This window comes from Narcine bancroftii, chromosome 7 (assembly GCF_036971445.1).
Source record: "Narcine bancroftii isolate sNarBan1 chromosome 7, sNarBan1.hap1, whole genome shotgun sequence".
Taxonomy (NCBI): Eukaryota; Metazoa; Chordata; class Chondrichthyes; order Torpediniformes; family Narcinidae; genus Narcine; species Narcine bancroftii.
In genome coordinates, this window is record NC_091475.1 from 23,996,736 (window position 1) to 24,010,447 (window position 13,712).

The 13,712-nt window shown below is 44.7% G+C and overlaps 1 protein-coding gene across 4 annotated transcripts in view; it reads left to right on the plus strand.

Annotated features, from left to right (window-relative positions):
• Nucleotides 1-6,311, plus strand: part of LOC138738593 (ribosomal RNA processing protein 1 homolog A-like) — a 34,175-nt gene extending 27,864 nt beyond the window's left edge. For all 4 annotated transcript variants that reach the window (XM_069889116.1, XM_069889119.1, XM_069889117.1 and 1 more), the window contains 3 exons: nt 1,939-2,088; nt 3,071-3,137; nt 5,386-6,311. In XM_069889116.1, coding sequence (XP_069745217.1) covers nt 1,939-2,088; nt 3,071-3,137; nt 5,386-5,576 — 408 coding nt within the window. In that variant the 3' untranslated portion in view covers nt 5,577-6,311. The remainder of the gene's footprint in view (nt 1-1,938; nt 2,089-3,070; nt 3,138-5,385) is intronic.
• Nucleotides 6,312-13,712: the final 7,401 nt, after the last annotated feature.

Sequence of the window (13,712 nt, forward strand, 5' to 3'; positions counted from 1 at the left end):
GTGTCAAAGAATTGCACGAGTCTTTGCTGAATTGTGAATTGGTTCAAAGGGTGAGTGACCTGTGAGTGTGGTGTTGTGGTTATACTTTAGCCCCCAAAAAATACCATGTTTAAGTTTTTTTTTTAAAATTAGACATACAGCACAGTAACAGGCCTATGAGCCCCTGCCGTCCAATTTACACCCAATGAACCTACAACCCCATTATGTTTTGAATGGTGGGGAAAGCCACACAGACACGGGGAGAACATAAAAACTCTTTACAGACTCTGCCAGATTCGAACCCCAGTCCCAGTCACTAGGTTTGTAACCGTGTGGTACTAACTGCTTTGATAAATGTGCCACCCCCAGTTGGTGATGACTTCCTCAATGAACATCATTGCTTGTAGCTTCCCTTGAAGTAAATCGGAGCCAAGGTTGTCTGGAGACTGACAACACCATGGTGTTTCATTCAGCCCAGTCCTGGTTTGGTCCGTGGAGTGGTGGGGAAGTATCCCATTCTTCCCAGGGACTTCCTCCTGTTTGCTTGCTGAGCTTAACACTGGGCTGATGGAGGTGTGATCACCCAGGCAGCACCACCAGTCAGTAACTGCTGGACCCTGGGTTGGTGAGGAGATTTTGGGATATCCTACCCTCCAAACACAGAAAAGAAGCCCATGATCTCTGGTGAGTGTTCAGTTCTACTGACCCATGTATGAGCATACTGGAAAGCAGTCTTTGGCCATGTTGTTTTTGATGACTTATTGATCCATCTATCCATCCTCCAATTGGGTTCAGTGAGTGTTGGGACAGTGGGTGGTGATCAGTTTAAATTTATTTGCAATGTTATATGCCAAGTACAGTGAGAAGGGTTCTCCTGCGGGCAGTCTACCAAATGTGGGATTACAATGAAAAGGAAGATTGATTAGCACCAGAATCTGAATTTATTGTCATGAACAAGTCACCAAATTCATTGTTCTTCGGTAATATCACAGTGCAAACATTTATATACACCACCTTACTCAATAAATAAATAAATAGAGTGCAAAAAGGTAAGGCTGTGTCTTTGGTTCATTGATTGTTCAGAAATCTGATGGCAATGGAAAAGAAGCTGTCCTTGTGGCACTGATTGCTTGTCTTCAAGCTCCTGTATCTTTTTCCCGATGTTCACAGAGTGAAGAGAGCATGGCCTGGGTGGGGGCGTCTTTGAGGATATAGGGTGCTTTTTTAAGACACTGCCTCTTATAGATGTCCTTGATGGAGTGAAGCATGGTGCCCGTGATCTTGCAGGCTGAGTTAACAACCATCTGGAGACTTTTCTTGTCCTGAGAGTTGGCGTCTCTGTACCAGATAGTGATGAAAGCAGCCAGAATGCTCTCCATGGTACACCTGTAGAAGTTTTCAAGAGTCTTCAGTGACATACCAAATCTCCTCAATCAACTCACAAAGTATAGCTGCTGACGAGGCTTCTTCGTGATTGCATCAACATGGAAGCGAGGGCAAAGTGAGAGCACTGGTGGGGTTCATTCAGGAGCCTGATGGCTGTGGGAAATAAACTGTCTACTTCTTCCCTGTTTGTGCCCACTTTCACACTCTTGAGCCTTCTCTCCAATGGGAGGAGGGAGAAGAGAGTATGTCCAGGGTGTGATGGGTCCTTCAGTGCGTTCCCAGTCAGCAGGAGATGTAGATGGAATCCGCGGAGGGGAGGAAGTTTATCTGATGTTCTGAGCTGCATTCACCACCTTCCAATCTGGACCAGGGTAGCTCCCATCCCACACTGAGGCATTGGTGCTCTCTTGACCATCATGACAGTGTCTTTGTCCTGTGGCAGGTCATTGGAGATTCCTGAGAACCTGAAGCTATTTATTCTTTTCACTTCAGCCCCATTAAAGCAGGAAGGGGAGTGGATTAAATACTTGTTCTGCTCAACTTCTGTCAACAGTTTGTTTCTATTTTGAACAGGTCACAACTCAGGGTGACACCCAGCCAAGTATTCTGATCCAAGCACAAAATGCAGCAGAACCCAGAGAGTTTGTGAAGTTTTCCAAGGTTCCCACACCAAAGCCCATCTTCTTCAAGAAAGCGGGAGGTACTCCCAGGCGGTGCATGAAGGTGAGGATGCCTTTCTGCATTCTGAGGCAGAGGTGTTGTGTTTGATTGGGGCCAGCTGTGGGATAGCCCGAGGCAATAACTGCAATCTGTTGTGACAGAGCCCATTCAAGGGGGTTGGCCTCTGTTGCAAAGAGCATGTGGAGAACACAGGAACCTGGGCTCTGGGCACATTGTCATCTCTCAGGTACCAAATGTCATTCCTGCATTTTCATTTTTTTTCTTGCTGCTGCACTAAGGAGTTTGGAGCCCGTTGGCCCTGAGAGTATTCATCGTCAACACCCTTTGGACTACGTTCCTGTTTCTTCTCGTCCTTTCGTTATCGGATACTGAACGGAGCATCCCAGGCGGTGACCTCACTTCACTCTCCTGATGCCCTGCGTCCTTTAACCCCATCCTGCTCACTGCTGCTGATCACTGAATTACGAGGGACATCACATAGTACAGGCCCTTCAGCCCACAATATGATAAATCTACTCAACAATCTAACCCTTCCCTACCTCACCCCATAATCCCTCGATTTCCCTGACATCTATGTACCTGTCTCGGAGTCTTTTAAATGCCCTGATTGTACCAGCCTCCACCACCACCTCTGGCAATGCACTCCAGACATTGTTATTTAAAAAATAACTTACCCCAGACATCTCCCCTAACCTTTCCTCCCCTCACCTTGTACAGATGTCCTCTGGTATTTGCTACTGTTGCCCCAGAGAAAAGGTGCTGGCTGTCCACCCTCTCTATGCCTCATTATCTTGTGGGCAAGATAACTGCTGCTATTTGCCTCTGACGTTGCATTGTGCAACCTTTTTCTCCAGAGTGGCCTGACTCTCTGTTTTCTCCATTCTCGATCACTGAGGCTTGCCTCCACAGGGACACTCTGATTCCAGCGCTCTGAAGCCCAATACTATGGACCATATGGGTCTTTTTTTTAACCAAAAAGTCTCTTTTTTAAAAGAAATTTGTATTTTGCTTTCTGCTACCACAGATGAAAACCATGTCATCTTCCAGTGAAAAGAAAGTACGGTTTGGGCTGAGAAAGAACACAACAGCAGGTAAAATGTACAACAGGGCCAGGTGAAACACTGTTGATGTTAGTTCCCGATACAGGCACAATTGGGTCACGAGTAAGGTGCATGTTGGCCAGATTGGAGGGTTTCAGTATCAGGAGAGATTGGATAGGCCGGTGTTACCCCCAGAATAAAGGAAACTGGGAGGTATCCTGGAGCCATACTGCACAAACAGGTCCTTCAGTCCCCACTCGAAGGTGACATTGTCCATCATTGTTCAACTTCTGTCAAGGAGAAGTTGCACCTCACCCTTGTCAGATCACATTTAGAATACGCAGTAACTACATGGGACCCATACACAAACAAAAACACTACTATCATTGAACAAGTCCAGAGACAGGCAGCCCGATTTGTCAAATAAAATATGGAAGCAAGTGTTTCAAAGCTCTTGGATTCATTAAAGTGGAGCTCCCTCCAAGACAGACATGAAGCACACTGCCTGACCTGTTTTTACAAAATGCTAAACTGCAGCTCGATATATACTACCAATCTGACACCAAACCCATGCCTGCTAGGATGAGACGAGGGCACGCAACCCATTTGTAGTTCCGTCTTCCAAGACAGATGTGGTCAGCAATTCATTCTTCCCCCGCACAATTTAAGCATGGAATAATCCTCACCCTACCGTACACACATAAGCAGACCCAATTAAGTTTAAGGCCGCTCTTCAAAAATCTCCTTAAGCACACCCTCCTCCACCTCCAGTTTAAATTCCATACAGAATATTTTGGAGGCTCAAGAACCAAGACATGATGGGGGGATATAAAATTATGACAGCCATAGATCAGGTAACCTCCCAAAACATGTTCCCTCAGGTATAATTCCATCTGCCATCTCTCCACCCAACTATGTCCCTCTGTACACTTCCACAGGCTTGTCCATTTCAACTTTTATGTCATCAGCAAATTTATTGATCAGCCAACGTTCTTAACAAATTGTAAATCCCAGCTCCTGGAGTACGCTGATAGTAAAACACGAAAGTTTGCAGACACTGTGACTGAAGTAAAAACACAATGCTGGAGAAACTCAACTGGTCAAACCATGCACTTTATAGAGCAAAGATAAAGATACATAACCAATGTTTCAGGCTTTAGCCCCTCATCAAGGTGTGAAACAAATGTGTTCGGGCACCTGCCATCATTTTTCCATACCTTGATGAAGGGCCCAAGCCTGAAACATTAGTTACGCATCTTTAATTTTACTATATAAAGTACACTGTTTGACTTGCTAAGTTTCTACAGCATTGTGTTTTTACTGCAGTACGCCACTGATTATAGAATGAGTCAAAAGTACAGCCTTCCTCCATTATCCCCTCTATACTATCAGCAGGCCAACTTTGCATCCATTCTCTCCACACACCTTTCATTCTGTGTGCCCAAACCTTCTGGACCCATGACTAAAGCTTAGCAGATGTCGAGGTCAACCAGGACGGACCAAACATGCCTTACATAAGAGCCAGATACAATAAACTTTAGATGTTTGAAAGCCACAATTCATGAAAAAATAGTACATGTGCATTTTTACTCTTACATGCACACTGTAACAAAAATTTCATATAAATATTAAATACCTGTAGATAATATTCACATGCAGTTTTTTAAACTGCTAATTTGCATTAGTTTCAATAATTACACATAATCATACCAAATATTTTGTTTATATTGGTAAGTCCACAGTTGGGTCAGTGTGAGCTTGGATGGGTAGCGACCAGGGCCAAGGTGAGAGTCTGCGGTTGGGATGTCATGAGCTTGGATGGGGCGAGCAGCTGGGGCTTAGGTGAGAGTCCGTGGTTGAGGTATTGGGAGCTGCGGTGTGCGGGTGGCTGGGGCCTAGGCAAGAGTCTGTGTTTGGGAGCTCTGGGGGGTGAGAGTCTGCAGTTAGGGCTTCAGGAGCCCTGGAGGGCGGGCATTGGGATCACATTAATACTCCGCTAATTTCACTGCCCACAACACAGCCACGCACACACAACAATCATGTGATCACAAGCCACACCTATGCAAAAAAAAGCCCCTTAGATTTGTGAAGCAGGATTTTCTCTGCGTGAGACCGTGTTGACTCCCCCATCTTAGTGTGCTTCTCCATGTGAACATCAATCCTATCTTGATTTCAGAATTTTTTTTCCTTACTATTGATGTCATGCTCACCAGCCTGCAGTTTCTTGTATTCCTGACTGCCTTAAAGAAGGGAATCAACTTTTGTTAGCAGTTGATTGGTTGTGTTGATTATTTTTCAGAGTTTAAAAGAACGGACAAAAGTCTCCTGGTGAGCCCATCTGGGACATCTCGTGTGGCATTTGACCCAAAGCAGCAGCCCCATCACAGCGTGCTGAAGTCCAACTTAACGCCAACCTGCTCCCCCGCTCTCCGGCCCAAGTTAGTCTTGTTGCCAGCCACAAAGCGACCCACAGCCATGGACTTTTTCTAAGCTCGCCATAGCTGCCTTTCCTCAAGTAGCCTGCTGTGATTGTTCAGCCCATGGTCTCCGTGGTTGGGTTGACTCCTTTGGTCAATCCGTAGAAGTGGGCGATGTGGCGGACTCCCTCCAAGCACCACAGCTGGTTTCGGCCAGGCTGATGCCAGCTGACCACCTGCTCCCAATTCTGACTTTCTCTCATCCCCACCCATTCTCCTTTCATCCAGGAGAGTGCTTTCTGGTGGGGTCAGGAATGTTTGCCTGTCTGCACTTTCCTCCTGGAGGTGCTTGGTTTAGTTATGGTCTGCTCCTCAATCACAGGGCAGGTCTGTCCATTTTGGGTGTTCAGATAGATGCACTATTGTCTTCCACAGGAGTGTCATCCAAAAGCATGCAAGATGTCCTTCCTATTCCCTTTGAAGTCAGAGCGAAATTTATTAGCTCTGAGAGTCCTTAACATGTTTGAGAAATGAGGGCTGCATGGGCTTGCAGGCTGGAAAGGCCTGTTACCATGCTGTTTGTTTAAATTTTTATATTTAAATGATAATGGAACTATTCCATTTTGCTCATCAAACATCTGCTGATGAAATTAGCCAGGAATGATGCAAAATCCACTTGCCTCTTTTATGAAAGGATTTGTCTAGACATGTGGTTGGTACCAAGTAGTTCACCACATGTACGGTTACTCCTGTTGGTGGACCTCCAGTGTTGTACCTTGAATTTTGGATAATAAAAAGCAATCTGTCAGGCTGGTCTCCAAAGCTGCTGCATGAAATGTTTAAAATGTGGTGTGCGTGCGCTTCTCACCTCGGGCTTTGTGGTTACTGTGTCTTCTTGAGCCACACAGATGGTTCTTGGCTTGAGCTCAATCTCTGTTAATGCCCCCCCCCCCCCCACTGTAGGTTGCAGCCATTGGGCCAACACAGATCAGCATTGATGTTTCCATCTCATTCTTAAGTTTCTACAAGATCCATGAGACACAGGCTCAGAAATAGACCATTCAACTCATCAAGTCTACCCTGCCACTCAATCATGAGCTGATCCATTCTCTCACTCAACCCCACTGCCCAACCTTCTCCACATAACCTTTGATGCCCTGGCTGATCTACAACCTATTCATCGCTACCTTAAATACATCCAATGACCTTGCATCCACAACTGCCTGTGGCAACAAATTCCACAGAATTTACCATCCTCTGGCTGAAGAAATTCCTCCACATCTCTGTTCTAAGCAAATGCCCTTCAATCCTGAAGTTGTACCTCTTGTCCTAAACTCTCCCACCATGGGAAACAACCTTTCTGCTTCTACTCTGTCCACGCCTTTCAACGTTCAAAATGTTTCATTGAGAATTTCCTCCCCCCTTCTAAATTCCAATGAATACAGGCCAAGAGCTGTCAAATGCCCCTCATAACACTTTCATTCCCAGAATCATCCTTTGAACCCTCTTCAATGTCAGGACATCTTTTCTTAAATGAGGAGCCCAAAATTGCTCACAATACTCCCAAATGAAATCTCACCCATGTCTTATAAAGACTAAACATCACATTCCACCTCACACCCCACCCCCCCCCCCCCCCGCCAATCTAATGAACATGGTTTCAAATCACTTAATCTTGTGAGCTAATGCTTTTATTTCCAGAATCAAATAATCATCAGAAGGTTAATTTAAAGGATTTTCCAGAAAGCCATCCCATTTTTTTGGAATGAACTTTGAACCTTCAAACCCCCTGGAATAGAACATTACAAGTAATGACTGCCATTCCAATGAGAACCCAGCCTATCCAATCTCTCCTTACAAGTAATGAAGTAATGCCCTTCATTCCAGTGAAGCCCAGCCAATCCAATCTCTCTTAACAAGTAACACCTTTCATTCCAGTGAGGACCCACCCATCCATTCTCTTCTTATGTAACACTCTCCATTCCAGTGACATCCAAGCTAGTTTTTTGTTCCTTCATCTTTCTGATGACCAACTCTCAATCCATCTCTGTTGCTCCAACTTCACCTGTAACCTTATTGAGCCAACATTTATCAAAAACCTCATGAAATTCCAGAACTTAGGAAGATGATGAACAGAACATCCACTATTATCTGTAGCCAGCAATTTCAAAACACTTCAATGCAGATCATCAAGCCCTTGGAATTTATCAGCTTTCAAGTTCACCAACTTCCCCAGCTATTTTTTTTAACCTGAATTCCTCAATCTCCAATGACATGTCATTCTTTAATATATGACCTGAGAACTGTGTAACATTGTGAGGTGTAGAGACAATCTTTTTCCCAGGATAAAAATGTCACTTGAGGCAGGGCATTTCTGGTGAGAGGGGGAAAGTTGAAAGGAGATGTTTGTGGTATCCCACGCTGGTTGTGAGAAGTTTGTACATTCTCCCCATGTCTGCTTGGGTCTTTCAGGAGCTGCGGTTTCCTCCCTTCCTTCTGGGGGAGGAGGTCCCTGGGCCAAAAAGCCTGTGTCTGTGTTGTATATCTAAGTTAAAGTAAGATTTTTACATAGTGGTAGGAGCATGGAACAGGCTGCCAGGGGTGGAAGCAGACGCAATAGTGTTGTGGAGGCTTCGAGCAAGACATGAATAAGTATGGAATGGAGAGACATCTATCTACATTGCATAAAACAAGATCCAAAATAGCCCTATCACTGATTGGTTCCTCAAAATATTGATGAAGAAAAGCAAATTATACACACACTGTTTATACAGACTATATGAAGGTCAAATTCTCAAATAATTATCATTAAACATGTCCCATGCCTCAATTCCTGATTTTTGTCCAATATTAATACAACTCCCTTTGCTACGTCCAAGTTGGACCCAAATCCTGATTGTGCATTGAGGGAGATGGAGGGCACATTGAGGGAGATGGAGGGCATATCCCTCCCTGTTAGGGTGAGAGGTGCAAGGTCAATGTTGGGAAGAAACGTGGGAACAGTGAAGGCCTCTGGTGAGAAGGCAGAGAAGGGGAAGTGTTCCTGCTTCAGAAAGAGCAGCTCTGCTTGGACTCTGTCCTTGTGCTGCCTGCCTGCCTCCCCCCCCAGACATCTTTGAAACTTCCTGAGGGAACATGGAATTCAGAAACAGCTCAAGCATTTCAAGAATGAAAAGGACTCTTATTAAATGCAAGAACAATTGCGTCAATGAAGGAGCTTGTTTTGGAAGTACAGAGTCAGGTTACGGAGTTATCTAAATATCACGTATTTTGAGCAAGAACGTGCTTTTGTGCACAGACACTCAGTGTCGCTGAAGAGATTATTTGTTTGTTTACATGTGTACATTGTGCACAGTTTTTTTTTACACTTCCAATAAATGGTAATTCTGCCTCGCCTGCAGGGAAAAGAATCTCAGGGTTGTATGTGAGGTCATGTATGTACTCAGACAATAAATCTAAAATTTCCTAATCTTTTTCATTTGACCATCTATACAAGCTTTTGCAGTCTTATTGGAAGCTTCTCCGTAGATCATTCTTGTATTCTATTTTCCTTTTCATCACCAATGTCTTCTTCCTACCATAGTGGTTAGCGCAATATTGTTACAGTGCCAGCAATCTGGACCGGTGTTCGAATCCCATGCTGTCTGTAAGGAGTTTGTATGTTGTCCCTGTGTCTGAGTGAGATTTCTCTGGATGCTCTGGTTTCCTCCAATCCTTCAAAACGTACCAGGGGGTGTAAGTCAATCTGGTGTAATTGGGCGGCACAGGCTCATGGGCCAGAAGAGTCTGTTACTGTGCTGTATGTCTAAATTTAAATGTTATCTGTCCTCAGGCTTGGTCACATTGTAAGCCCTTTTCCTCTGCACTAACACACTTCAAAAGGAATGAGCAGATGTGATTGGTGGGTAACGCACAATAGGACAGCCGTGGGGAGATCACACAGTTGGATTATGATATGGCTGCAAACTCATGTGAAAATGGTGAGGTTTTCAGATCTGAAAGGATCCCTGCAAATGGGGGAGGGAGAGATGGTGTGGTTTTGGTTGCTTTTGGAGACGCTCAGGAGCAGAATGAGTGAATACTCCATACTGTATTGCTTGATCAAAGCAGTCCCAGTTGTTTTTCTTTGGTGCTAATATCCGCTGGAGCATCTCAGAAGGTCGGGCAGCATCTGTAGAGACAATGGGGTGGTCAACGTTACAGATCTCAGTGCTGATCCTTCAAGGTTGCCCCGTTTGGAACCTGGCACGAAATCAAGGATTCCAGCAGCCACCGATGAACATTGTTGTTACACACTGAGCTGGGACTTCACCAGATGTACCATTGTTGCCAAGAACACCCTAATCATTGATTGATGGGCTTGGTGGTTGTTCCCTGCGGTATGATGGCTGCTGCATTTCCAATAAATAGTGGTGTTGTATGAATTAAAAACATGATGCTGGAGAAACTCAGCAGGTCAAATGTGTACTTTATGTAGGAAAGATAAAGATACATAACCTTACATTTCAGGCTTGAGCCCTTCATCAAGGTATGAGCAAAATGTAGGCAGGTGGGATGAGAGGGGCAGGGGGAGGAGCGCAATCCCACAGGCAGGAGGTATTAGGTGGATTAGGGAGGGAGGGTACAGGAGCAAATAGGGGAGGAGGGATGGCTCTGAATGGAGAGGGAAGGGTTTGGAGAGCTGGAGGAAAGGAGGTAGGGAAGAGAGGGAGAACGGGGAATGAGCTGGCAGAAACTGGAGAAGTTAATTTTCCTTCTGGGCACTCTCCGTTTGACCTGCTGAGTTTCTCCAGTATTGTGCTTTTACTTCAACCACAGTGTCTGCAGACTTTCATGTTTTACTGTTATATGAATGGTTTTCCAATCCTCGGGACCTCTTCATCACCCAGATGATTTTGGCCAATTACAAGAGATGCAACTACTCTATTTGCCTCCATTTCCTCCAAGATATTGACCCCACATGTCAGCATTTCTCCCTGTTAGTTTGCCCAGATGATCGAGATTGATGGAAGTTTAACCCTTTATACAGTCGTTGACGGTGTGCCAAAGGACCCAGGAGAGCACGTGTGTTATATGTGGATTGTGAAACACGTGGCCTCCCTGTCTGGAATATTGTGGATTCTGGGCGACCATATGACTTCCTTGACTGAAACTTATTCGGAAGTCACATCACCTGTCAATCAAGGTTGGACTCCCGCCACCCATTAGTGCACACCTAACGGTTGGCTCAATTAAATAATCTAGGGTCATTATTGGCTTAGTGCCCAGATCAGAAATGTTTAAAACATCGATCCGTAGCACATTTTTTCCACTGATTGGTAGTCCGAGCCCCGGCCATCACTCCATGCCAGGTCACTACTGTGGACATCGCTGGAACTGTCATGTGTAAGGCGTGCACTGCACTGAAGCTGACTCGTTGGAAGCCACGTCAGTTTGTTGAGCGCTTTCTCGGTGAGGTGAGGAAGGGAAATGGACCGTAGATTGATTTTGGATATTGCAAGAGAGGGCGACACCAATCGTGCTGATGGCTCTCTCCCCAGCGTGTGAATTTGATCACTGCAGTGGAGGGTGGACCTTGCTGTTGGCCTGTGCTCAGGCAAGTCATCCTGTGCATTCGTGCATGGTGTGATGTGGCTCTGCATCAAGGACTTTGGACCTGGGCATAGTCCTTCAGGAATGTGGATCTGCAAACCACCAGTTAGTTTGCAATAAGAAGTCTTTGTCCTCATAAATATTAGAACATAAAACACTCCAGCACAGCACAGGCCCTTCGGCCTTTGATGTTGTGCTGACTCGTATATTCCTTTAAAAAGTACTAACCCCTCCCCTGCCTCTTAACCCTCTATTTTCCTTTCATGCATGGGCCTGTCTAAGAGTCTTCTAAATGCCCCTAATGTTTCCTCCTCCACCACTAACCCTGGCAAGGCATTGCAGGCACTCTCAAATGTGTGTAAAAAAAAAGTACTTACCCCTGATGTCTCCCCTAAACTTTCCTCCCTTCACTTAGTTCTCTGGTGTTTGCTATTCCTGCCTTATCTATGCCTCTCATAATTTTGTAGGCCTCTATTAAGTCTCCTTGATGAACAAATTGAGCAAAAATATTGATTAGAAAATATTGTTTACCATTTGTAATGAAAGAGGTTTGCATTCACAGCTTTAAGTGCACAACTCAGTGAGAGAGCATGGGTTGACGGGGATGAAACAGCACAAAACATCAAAAGAACTCGAAGGTTCTCTGAGCACACAACGCCTTCTCTTATCAGAACCAAAGTCAGTTTATTGTCGTGAATGTTTCATGAAATTTGTGTTTTGCAGCAGCAGTATTGTGCATTTCAGGTACAAAATTACAATAAATTACATCTCTCTAAGTAGAATATTTTAAAAATAATTAATGCAAGAAGAGAAAAAAAGTGAGGTGGAGACAAGAAGTTCATTGTCCGTTTAGAAATCTGATGCCAGTCTTGGCAAGGGCATAATTCTTTGGGAGCAACTCAGCATAAAGTCCTGGTTTACTGGCAGTGGAGTTGGCCGTGGTGACTGGGAGCTGTAGTCTAAAGGGCTTTCAGATGCAGATAAGACTGCTTGAGAATTCGGACTTTGGGTTTTTCTCCCCTGATTATTAACTGTCTGACTGATGAATCAAAGGAGAAACTAAAACCCTGGGAGATTCCCATCCCTGTCTTTACTACACAAGTGAATCTCCTAGAAGTTTATAAAATCATGAACGGCATGAGGTGGGTGGTCACAGTTATTTTCCCAGGGTAGGGGAGCCTAAAACTAGATGGCACAGATTTCAGCTGAGGGAAAATATTGAAAGGAGCAAACATGAGAAAGTACCTTCTTCACAAAGGTGGTGGGTGTGTGGAAAGGCTCCCTGAATCCAGCTTGTAGAGTCTCATCCTGTATTTACTGATACTTTGATGGCCTGCACCATGACAACTGGATGGTCACCCTCCCACTTCAGAGTCCAAGGACCAGAATTAGGCCAAAGGTGCTGGAAATGGGGTCAGTTGGGACAGGGCCTAGTGTTTTGTCAGGGTCAGGCAAGTGCCCAGATTTGGGCCAGGGTTGTTTTTTTTTAAATCTAAAATAGATTTTATTCATAATAAATTATTGACAAAATGTTAAACTGATTAAAGTCTCTTCCCACCCTTAGTTTTGTATCCATACACAGTATATTCATGTCTGTACATTGTTACATTCGATTCTATTTACACCACTACCTGCACTGTGGCACCTTTTCATAAGAACTCGGAGCAGGAGTCAGCCATCCAACCCATCAAGTCTGCTCCACCATTCAATGAGATCATGGCTGATCTGATGATTGTCTCATCTCCACATACCTGACTTTTCCCCATATCCTTTAATTCCCCTACTATGTAAAAAGCAATCCAACCTTGTCTTAAATACATTTACTGAGTTCGCCTCTACTGCTTCAGTGGGCAGCAAATTCCACAGATTCATGACCTTCTGGGGAAGCAATTCCTCCTCATCTTCATCTGAAATCTACTACCTTGAATCTTGAGGCCGTGTCCCCTAGTTCTGGTCTCCCCTATCAATGGAAACAACTTGCAAACCTCTATCTTATCTATTCCTTTCATAATTTTAGACATTTCCATAAGATCCTTTCTCTTCTAAATTCAAGTGAGTACAGTCCTAGACGATTCAATTTCTCCTCATAGGCCGACCCCCTCATCTCTGGAATCAACCTGGTGAACCTCCTGTGCATCACCTCCAAAGCCAGTACATCCTTCCTCTAGTAAGGAGACTGGAACTGCACATAGTACTCCAGATGTGGCCTCACCAGTACGTTGCACAGCATAACCTCCCTGCTCCTAAATTCAATCCCTCGAGCAATGAAGGCCAACATTCCATTTGCCTTCTTGATCGCCGGCTGCACCTGCAAGCCAACCTTTTGCGATTCACACACAAGCCCTCCCAAGTCCTTCTGCACGGCAGCATGCTGCAAACTTTTGCCATTTTACTAATACTCTGATCTTCCAATTTTTCTTCCAAAATGAATAACCTCACATTTACCAACATTGTTCTCCATCTGCCAGACTCCACCTTGCCCACTCACTTCACTGATCTATACCTCTGCACACTCTCCTCATCCTCTGTACAATTTGCTTTTACACATCATCTGATCCTGTATGCCGACTTTAATTACCTCCAATTTGGTGAGTTTTATATAACCACTACAAAAGCC